The sequence below is a fragment of the Limulus polyphemus genome, unplaced genomic scaffold (genome assembly GCF_000517525.1).
Source record: "Limulus polyphemus unplaced genomic scaffold, Limulus_polyphemus-2.1.2 Scaffold5526, whole genome shotgun sequence".
In the NCBI taxonomy this organism is placed as follows: Eukaryota; Metazoa; Arthropoda; class Merostomata; order Xiphosura; family Limulidae; genus Limulus; species Limulus polyphemus.
This window is the reverse complement of record NW_013671136.1, coordinates 52,176-63,105: the sequence shown is the minus strand read 5'-3', so window position 1 is coordinate 63,105 and position 10,930 is coordinate 52,176. Positions and strand designations below refer to the sequence as shown.

The window sequence follows — 10,930 nt, the reverse complement described above, 5'->3', positions numbered from 1 at the left end:
GATCCCAGAGAAAGTAACTGTAAATACAGAACCTTCCCTGGGAGGTCCCCTCACCACGTACAGGAATCCACGTCGAGGGGGGAAAAGGGATGTCTGTCCATTGAGGTTGCACTTAGATGAGCCAATTTTTTCCACATGGTTAGCTCTAAGAAGCTCTATCTGGAGGAAGGTAATTTGATCATTTAAAAAATTTATGTTCCAAAATGTGCTAATATTGAAAATGTTTAAACAGCTTTTTTAATATGAATTTGATAGTCCTTAGTTTTAGACTGTGTTTAAAATACCACAGCTCTATATTTTTGTAGAATTTTGACATCATCTATTAGCATTTAGTATCATTTGGTAAAATGGATGTCTGTCCATCCATTACGTGATTTACAGCTTTTGTTATGGGATTAATAGTTATATATGGTTCAAACAGCAATAAAACAACATTAAATAATAAAAAAAGTAAACTGTTTATGAACCTTAAGCTGTTTAGAATAAATAATTAATTTTCTGTTACAATCTGCAGTCATTCTAGAAAGAAAAAAGGCAATTTAGATTTATTTCTTTTTTTACAAGGTCAGTCAAATTGACAAAAGGTTAGGGTAGAGAAATAATAGATATAATTTTACTGAAAAACTTTTATATTTATTTAGGGGGTTCTGAGGTTATACAAATGGAATTTGAAATCTGTAAGATGAAAAAAGGAATTTTTTTATCTTAACATTAAAATGATTTTTTGTGTACAAAAGACTTGTAATATTTACTAAACTCTTACCAAATTTCATGAAGATACCCATATTGCATTAAAATTATAATATGCATACTTTTATGATTACCTAGTGGTTACGTGGTAGTTCCAAGGTTGATCAAAGTGAGCAAGCCTGTACATAGACTTAAACAATAAGGAATAACATTTATTTGAAAAAAATATGACAGAAAGTATTGGTTATACATATATTATAGATACTTTGAGAAATCCTTCACTTTAATTTTTACATGATATGAAGGTTGAGAAGTTTTATGAATTAAGCATAAGTTTTATATAGCTATAAGTGCAAACTTGGATAAATAGTTACCATGTGAATGTAAAGTCAACTAGCATTAATGAAAATGGATTAACAAGACTCCCACTGTCTCTTACCTATCACCAAACAACACCCAAGCCAAGGGAATAGGCATAGAGAAAATAAAAATTAATTTATAAAAATAAGTTTGTTTATCGTTAAGAAAAAATATGCACAATGGGCTATATGTGCTGTGCCCACTGCAGTTATTGAACCCTTAATTTTTGTGGTATAAGTCATCAAGCTTACTAATGAACCACTGGAAGGCAGTAAATATTTGACAAATATACACATTTCAAACATTTGTTTCTTAGTGTTATCAAAAGTTTAACAAATACAATAATTGTAGGCTAGTTATAGGTATGACTGAATTTCAGACACTGAACGGAAAAGAAAAAAACAGATCAGCAACTGAGGAAAATTATTATAAATCATATACACGTTTTAAGTTATGTCACCATCAGCCCAATAACTGTACAGAAAAAAAAACTGTCTTAGTAAATTAATTAGCACATGTTAAGAGGTTGTAGCCCAAATTCTTAATTGTTTACCAAATTTTCCCATGTAAAAGAAATTTCTGGTACTTGGATATCAACTTTGGAAGACAAGTACAATCCTGCATATTGTTGGACATGTAAGTAATTATAAAGCATTTATATTCAACCTGCTAGGAAAAGTTAGTATTGTTTTACCTACGTGTACAAAAACTACAGAATAGTATTCAAAACAGGTGAAAACTATAATACATCATTACTGTAATAACCAAATCTGAACTGAAGGGAGGTACAGTATTATTGTAATACTGACATTGTAATTAGATTTGTATAGCAGTTTTTATTCCATTGCTATTAAATGTCTAAAAGAGTTATATATTTTAATGATATAATGGCAAAGTTTATTATAAAGCTTGGTTTGACTATCCCACTAGTACAGACTTCATCATATTTCCTAGATGCTACCTTCACTGTTTTTTTGCCTTGGCTAAACTTTCACTATGTAAGATATTACATTAAGTTCAAATTAAGCATGAGTCCTAGGTAAGTTATTCTGGCTAGTCACCAGTTTACTTCACTCATCCACAGGGAAGTCTAGCATGGAAGGTATTAATTGATTAGTACAAGTATTATTAAAAACTGGATAGGAGCTGCTGTTTCATTAAATGATGCTTCAAATATTTTCTCAAGTCCTGAAAATGTAGTTAGAAGTAACAATAGCTTACATACAGTTTAAGAGCCCAAGTTGAGGGCTTAGTACATCAGTAATTCACCTTTTCTCAGGAAACACACAGTACAGATGTATTTAGATGATATATATACATATATAAGACCTATTTCTGAACTCACCACAACCATAGCAACTGTGAAGTTTGGACGAAATTGGAAATCTCCCCAAAACTGAGTTGCATTGTGACTATCTTTATAAATCCCTCGTCTGTTAATTAGTTCAGGTGCAGGTTCCAATTCTGGGGTAGGAGTAGTATTTATCCAGAAGCAATGCTCAAAATTATCTTGGATCAACTGTTGCCATTCATCAAGTGTCATACGAATAATTTTTCCTGTGGTTAGACATGTCCAAAGTATATTAACATTTTAAAACCTATAATATGATAGGTTATCTACATAATTGTATTTTACAAGTAGTTTTACCCTACAGTGTTAATACAAGTATAGAAATTATACATGTGATATTATATACATAATAATATACATTTACACATATTAGTGTTTCAATGTACTCTGAGCAGCGTCTACACTTTCTGAAAGAACAATATTTAAGATCATCTAAGAGACAGTTAATATCACTCAATTTTTTTTTTCTCCACTTAACTTATCTAAATAATAATTGACAAACAGTATTTTAAGGCAAATGAGATATTATGAAGTCAGACCTCCTGGTTAAATCAATGAAGTTTAATAAATAACTTTAAACTATATATACATATATATATTTTTTTTTTTTCACTGTTAAGCTGCTTATTTTACATCACTGTATTAGATAATACTTTAGTCTATCCCAACAAAACTTTTTTAACAAGTTTTTAACTGTGTGAATTATTTCACTTGCAACAATCACTCTTAATGCATTATAAGATATATTAGTTACCTTTTTCTGTTTTTTCCACTGAGCTGTAAGGATAAAATCCTTTTTTATGCATTTCACTGAGCCACCTCAATGCTGACTTGCAGAGTCCTACTAGCTCTATAGCTGATCCATCCCTGTGAAATGAAGGAAAAACTGAATTGCCTGAAGTAGCAAAGAAAACAAAATTTTTATTTTAAGTCTGGTGACTTAATACTGAAATGATAAGTTTCATAGAAAATATCAGTTAAGGTTAACTTGTTATTATAAAGTTATATTAAGTATTTTTTTTTTATAATGTCACAAGAATTGCAGAATTATAGATTAAATATTATCTCACTATTCTGAGTGCAGGTAGAAAAGAAAGTTTGCAGAATAGAAGAATAGACAGATACTGTTTTAAGTTGTTAAATATATTGGAAGTACGTACTTATTCTCCGTGTGGAACACAAGATAAAGACCTCACTAGAAATTTAAATACTAAAATGATTTTGCAATTGCTGGTGAGCAAACTGAGTGGTTAAGATTCTCAATTTTTTAAAACCTATCTATGTAACTGAATATTTACACCATCTTTCAGGTATAAAATAACATTGTTTCAGTTCAAATTTACTGGATATCAAGTTGAACTTCATCATAAACAATCACAGAACCATTACTACAAACAACTCCTATAGCCCTGCCATAACAAATATGTTTACTTTAATAATTTGAAAATTAAGAATGGATTGCACAACATAACTTGAATCCACTAAACCTTCTAAGATTGTTTGTTTGCAATGTTTAAGGAACAGAATTAAAACAAAAAACATTTGCAAAAAACTGTGATGTTATGATACTTGTTTACATTCTCCAATATTCAGCTTTACCGTGGAGTAGCTGGTTTTCCTTTGTTCCCTGCTTTTTCAGAGCTTCCCATCTTATCCATCCATGTCCCACAGTTGTGTTCATTTCCTCCGTAAACAAACCCTGTCTTCAAATCTATTCCAATGTTGTTATTGAACCCTATTCAACATATCAACAATTAACTAAACTTTCAATTTCCATAAGTTTACAGCTATGTGATATAGAAATGGAATACTAAATGAAGATAACGATTTTTTTATAATAGCCATAAATCTCAGCTCCAAAAATGAAATACATATATATTTATTTTTAAAAATTGCTCAACTAAGCTGCTTTTAAAATATTATAAAAATTTAATTAAACTCACTGGGATTTTGATACATTAATGATAGAAATCTGAAAAATTGATATATGTGCTAGAAAGAAAATAAAAGTTTGCACCAAAAGACCCATGAAGGTCAACTGAAAGATATACTGACCAATCTTTTACTTATTATTGTAGCATTTTTAGTCATTCTTATTTTTGAGACATTTCATCAATTATAAGCTGTCAGACTTTGATGAAAGAGACAAGTACAATTGCAGAAAACAAATTTCTATAATTATAAAAAACATTTTGCACTGTAGATACTGTATGGAAGTGGTATAAAGCAAATATTTAAAGCAAGTCAGGAAGAACATCTTTTGTAAAGTTAAGAAACGGAAAAGTAAACAAACACAACAAAACATACAAGTAAAACATTGATTAAACTAATAAGACTGTTTGAAAAGCACAAGTATGTTAAACACCCATATTATAGAGAAGACATACATTCAAGAAGCTAGAAGGTCACAGAAAGTAAAATTTCTGATAAAATGATACAATACAGAAAAAATAAAACCACTAATTCCAAGCACAAATTTTGTTTACTACTTGATTGTAATTTAGGACAATAATATATTACAAATGTGCTGTATCAAACAAGCAAATTACAATATAATCATTTTACTAAAAAAGAAATATTGAAAAATGACCTTTAAGTGACATCATATAGATACAAAATTGTGTATGCAGAATACTTTTTATAAACAGCTTAAGACTGTAGTTTTGAGTTCATTGTTTTTCTTAGGCAATGTTTTTGGTTATCAGGTACTATAGTAGTTATAGTTGTAGGATGTTTATTTTAATTATAGTTAGTTACATACATAGTTAAAAATTTTTGTTATTACAATTATAGTCAGCCAGTTTTGTTAATATAAGTTACATAATACATCGATGGTCAAAAATACTAGTGTTTTATTCTAAATTTCCCTTAAAGAATGTAAAGGAAAATATGGTTGTACTGTTAGTTATTTTCTTATGTACTGAAAAATAATCATTTATTTACATTAATTACAATGTCATTTCTGGAAAGACTTGCAATTAATTTTTCAGGAAAACTTTCCAGAGTGACACTGGTTCTGTTCTGCTTTTCAGCTGTAAATTATCCACATAGGCAAAAAAAGAATTAAAAAACAAATAGCCAAAAGTATTGGAAAGAATGACTGTTCAGTATGAGATTTACAAATAAGACTCAAAGGCAGTGCTCCCTCTCTGTTAAATTGATGGAATATAATACTAGTGGGTTTATTAAAATGTCAAGCTATTGTAATGGTGCAAAGCTTGACTACTGAATAATGAAGTTATATTTTTTGTTACTATTTCATTATCATTTGACCCTTTTTTTCAGTTATAGCTACAGTTATTATTAATGAATATAATTTATTGTTGTTAATATATTTTTTCATTATCATTAACTAAAAGCACACTGTATTTAAGTAGGTATTTTTTGATTTAGCAGTGTCAGCTTACTTCACAATATCCTAACTTTGGGCTTAGTTTTGGAGGTTATAAGATGAGGTAACCTTTAGTGATATTGTCAATTTGTATTCCTCACTTTGTTTCTTTAGGAGTTTCGTTTGACTGAATCAATTGGTTTTTTGTTTGCTTCAGTTATCCTGATTTTTGCTAAGTATTTTTGATTTTTTCTGGCCATCCATCTACTTTTTCTTTCTCTTGCTAAGTGATATTTTCTTTTTTGCACTATTTCTGAACTATTTTTAGTTTTATTCAGAATTTTAGTTTAGAATTTTTTTCTTAGCTGGTGTTAGAAGTTTTCAATTGAAATGAAAAGCTGGAGTAGCTTGATGCTGTAAACGTGCCATCTTTTACTTTGAATGTTAACCAATATCTCAAATACCTAATATAATATACAATGGTAATGTAAGAGATTGCTGTAAATTTGATCATTTAATAAAAAAAAAAAATCCCGACTTCACTTGGATTTGAATGCGAGACTTCTACGTGAGAGTCAAGCACTGTAGCCATTCAGCCACTTTGACATTCTGTCTTTGAAATCCAATATTAACAAATATTAATTTCAGATATCATAGTATAGGTATTTTAAACATGATCATTTATCAATAAAAAAAATAAGAAATCCCAAATGTACTGATATTTGAACATGAGACGTCCACTCAAGGTTCAGGTGCTCTAACAACTGAGGCAACTTGAGTGTTATCAACAAACTGACCATTACCAAAAGGCAGTGGTTTTTATAAATACAGATTAACATTGTGTAAAAATACCAGTGCAAATTTTGGTCATTTGGTCAGAGAGGAAGAATCCATGATATTCTTTTATATAAAAATAAACTTCCTATAATATTTTGGAAAAGCAATTTTAATAAACATTAAAAGAAGAATCACTTTTCTGTGCCATCATATGTAATTGTTCCTAAGTTGAATAACACATATGCCTTGTAAATACAAATTTGTCATGAATCCATCACATTTACTCTTAAACAAATAAAAAACAGGTATTAGATATATATAAAGATAACTAACCTTCACTAGACATCTCACGATCAAGGTTAAATCCTGCATTACGTTCTCGGTACAGCAATCCCTGGAAATGGCGTTGAATAGCTTCTTGTATGACATCGTGTAATGGTTGTTCCTAATGGCAATAAAATGAAAACAATGAATGACCAAGGTAATTGTTCACCCCCTATAAAAATGTTAATCTTGATTATTTATCTAATTCAGCCACCGTTAATTACCACATACTCAAACCTAACAAAAGTAATTCTTGTTGAACAATTTTATGAAGACAACTATGAAAGAGTACGTATGTCAAATTAATGTTAGTCCACCTTGATTTTCTTTTAAATGGTAACTATATATAAAAACTTTCTGAAAAAAGTCATTAAACAAATAGTAATCATTGTAGTGTAATAAGCTAAAACATTTGACCCCCTTATAATGTAAATGTAAGTTATATTATATTGCACAACAATCCCAGTTACCTTTTAAAAATAGTTACTCAAAAGAAATACAGAATTATATAAAAAAGTATCACTTCCATCATTACTTATTGAATATTACATGAAACACTGTGAGGAATAAACATGTCAATTTTAACACGTTAACTGCTAAGATGCTCTGATCATCTATGGCAGGTGTTGAAAAAGAGTTGTGGTGAAATGTCTTTGTGTTTTCAATTTCAACAATAATAATAACAACAATAAATCAAAAATATGAAATTTTGACATTTTTGTATTCAAGACAAGTGCATTCTCAGCATTACACAAAGATTATGGAGGTCAAGTGCTGCAGATACACACACACATCTAGAAATTTGTTTAGAAAAAAATTGTGGAAATATTATATTCAAAGAGAAGACAAAAACCAATGGATATATGTATTTATCATGATATAAACCTCATATGATGAGTACATCAACAGTTTCTGTGGTACAATTTGACACACTGATCCAAACAAAGTCTGGATGATTCTGGACACGCTTCACAGTTATAAATTGAATATTTGCATTTTTCTTTTTCAACGCATAATCTGCACTTTTTTTCTAATCGTTTTACTGCTTGGACCAATTTTGCATTTTGCTGGCAAATGTTCAACATCTTTTAACTTTTGGTGATGTACTTACAATTGCAGGTGGTAAAAGCTCCTTTATTATCACGAGACAAATATTATACAGTGCCATTTTGTTCCCAGAATATTGATTGTACAAATAAAAGGAATTTAGCAGAGACATTTGTAATATATTAATACAAGTTTCCTTATACCACCTTATGGTTATTCTCAAGCAAGGATAATACAATAATGTCTGATCTTGCCTGTCATTTCCACCAGGAATGAAATTCTCAAAAAAAAGTAGAGATACTCAGTTGGGTGAAGTGGATATGTCTTTGAAAAAGAAAAAAAAATTCTACGTGTAAAAATAAAAAACAACAAAGCAGTTCAAATAAGACCCGGTACTAGTACTGCCTTAAAAAATAACTTTTTGGCACTCACTACCAGCGAGTTCCAGCAGAATTTCACCCCTGAATTCCACTAGTATACTTGTATACATATAAATGTATGAAGTACAGCACCTATACTAAAAGCTCATAACCACACAATGTGCATTTCAAATGATGGTCAGGAACATCAACTGGTTGGGGTGCATGTGCATCGCGACCACACGCAAACACATTCTAAGAGCACATGTGCACCCTCAGCAGTGAACATGTTTAGATACTTTTTGCCAGTTCCTAAATACTGAAGGAAATTTGATTATCCAGTTAATATTGATTACAGTATTGCTTACTGCATAAAACTGATCTCAGTAATATTTACAAGTTGTGTGGCAAAGTGTATGAAAATTTGACTTAAATTTAAAATTTTTTACTAAAAGATTATGAAAAAAATTATAATTTTAAAACCAACTACACGATTGAAACAGCTGAACACTAAGACACAAGCTGTTGACAAAATTTATTGTTAATTGATAAGAACAACAAAAAAGTTTTGTCAGCTGAAGAGTTTTTATTTTATTCAAGCTAATTTTCTAAATATTTATAGTAAATATAGAAATATGTATGAAAATTGTACTGACAATTATTGACAATAAATCAACCAAGTTTTCTATTGAAAAAAATTGTAATTTTCTTGTTAAGTTTTGACAATGAACACGTAAAAGAGAAACTGACATGTTGACCAGGTTGCAGTGGAGATGAATCATCAGTTGGGTATATACGAGAAACTAGATCTGTGAGAATATTATATCCTTCTGGAACAATACTGCAGTAGTCCTGAATAGACTGTAGCCACCACCAGACAGCATCACGACAGTTGTACCTGGCATTTGTTCCTTTGTCCAGCAAGTTGGGAATGAGACCATGGCGAAGACATCCAGCAAAGGCAAGGATGATATATCTGATAAAATACAAATGACTAGAAGCATTGTACCTTCATCATTTTTATGCAGTAGAAAGAATATGTACTGGAAAGAATAAGCCTATCATACAGTGCCTTTCTACTGATTACTAAAAACATGATAGACAGTACTACTATAGCTTTGTTATTTCAACTATGAAAGATAAATATGAACAGCATCCCTTTTGTTTTTCAGAAGACGTCTATAGAAATTAACATTTTGTTTACATTTTCTAATGAAATACAACAAAACATCTCTTGTATGGATGCCTGTTGAAGTAGATATTTGGCACTGTAAAGGGTTGAATGCTAGTGTTATTTCCATACGTAACATATACTCTATTCTTTCTTTGAAGTTACTTTCTTTAATGGTATTGGTTGGAATGTTTGATATATCTAGTTTTATTGCCTTTTAATTTTGTTTTTGGAACTATACTTTCATTTTCAGGATTGTTTCACACTGTTAGTTTAGTTAGTATATGTATTTAGGACTAACCTAAATCTCCTAACCTAGCATGAATCTCTTAACATATTATTGGGTTTATGTCTGAAAACATTGTTAACAGCGAGGGTACATTACTGGTGGGAAAATGCACTCTAAACTTTATAAGTAGATATGTAAAAAAAGTGTACTTAATTAGTTATACTGATGGCCAAGTTGATTCTGTTTAGCTTTAAGTACATAAACTACTCTGATTGGTAGTTACTATGTACTACATACACACATTTTGAAAGCTAAGAGAGAACTAAATGTACAGTTGTTCAAAATCTCTAATCACCATTTAATTTAATATGGTTGTTCAATACAGATTACAACAAGAGGGTATCATAATTTGAGATTTCTTTTACAAGGCAAAAACTACAGGTAACAAAAAGAACTTAATAATAGTTATTCACAATGAAGGAATTTCAATAAACTCAAGAATACAGATTATAATTAACTTAGCCATATGGCACTGGTCCTTCACAAATCCCCCCCCTCTAATTTCCTGGGAAAATAAAATTATGCCTAGAAAGCCAAATTTTGAGACAGGTCACAGGTGAAAGGCCATGTCATCTCGTTTGTTAACTCACATTCAAAATTTTATTGAACTACTATTTCATGAATTTATGTCAATAACTTTGTTATCAAACTGTAGATTATAATTCAAATTTTAGAACTATACATTACTAAATTTGTTAATTTAAACGTAAATATTATAAAAACACAGATAAACATCGATTTTTGTGGGTCGTATGGTATGTTAAATGCAGCACTGGTTCAAATTAGATATTTGTGAAGTCAAAATACTAAGTCTATAGTTTCCCACGAATTAGAAACTCAAATTACAGATATTGACAAGCTAGAATATAAAATAAGAAGGTCTTATCTTTTCTATTTGCTAAGATATTGCTCATGTAATAAATCAAACAAAGTGGCACCCAGCTCACCTCTTTCCATTTTTGAAAACGTTCCCTTATATATACACTTACTTCTATATATGACATGAATAACCAATTAGAAGCTCAGAATATCCCCCTAGTGGTTTTCTCAGTCTTTCTAGCATTCCTTCCACCATTTCTTTCTCTTGAAATAAGATTTCAATGAGTAGGTTGTGTCTTTAGTCTGCTCGAAATTTCATACTTTTTGAGACCCAAATAAAGCTTAGTTACTATGCTTGATAAATTATAGTAAAATTCTATGATATTGATGTAGTAATTATTCAAATGTATAA

The 10,930-nt window shown here is 30.0% G+C and overlaps 1 protein-coding gene and 1 long non-coding RNA gene across 2 annotated transcripts in view; both read right to left on the bottom strand.

Annotated features, from left to right (window-relative positions):
- Positions 1–61: 61 nt before the first annotated feature.
- LOC106472689 (glycogen debranching enzyme-like) overlaps positions 62–10,930 on the bottom strand; it is a gene marked incomplete at its 3' end in the record, with an annotated part of 62,613 nt that continues 51,744 nt past the window's right edge. The window contains exons 19-24 of the mRNA XM_022401239.1: positions 8,990–9,215; positions 6,843–6,954; positions 4,001–4,136; positions 3,156–3,268; positions 2,369–2,607; positions 62–159 (exon numbers count right to left, since the gene is read on the bottom strand). Of these exons, the coding sequence (XP_022256947.1) occupies positions 62–159; positions 2,369–2,607; positions 3,156–3,268; positions 4,001–4,136; positions 6,843–6,954; positions 8,990–9,215 (924 nt within the window). The remainder of the gene's footprint in view (positions 160–2,368; positions 2,608–3,155; positions 3,269–4,000; positions 4,137–6,842; positions 6,955–8,989; positions 9,216–10,930) is intronic.
- LOC111089198 overlaps positions 10,689–10,930 on the bottom strand; it is a 1,387-nt gene continuing 1,145 nt past the window's right edge. Inside the window, exon 2 of the long non-coding RNA XR_002613508.1 lies at positions 10,689–10,838. This is a non-coding gene — a long non-coding RNA (uncharacterized LOC111089198). The remainder of the gene's footprint in view (positions 10,839–10,930) is intronic.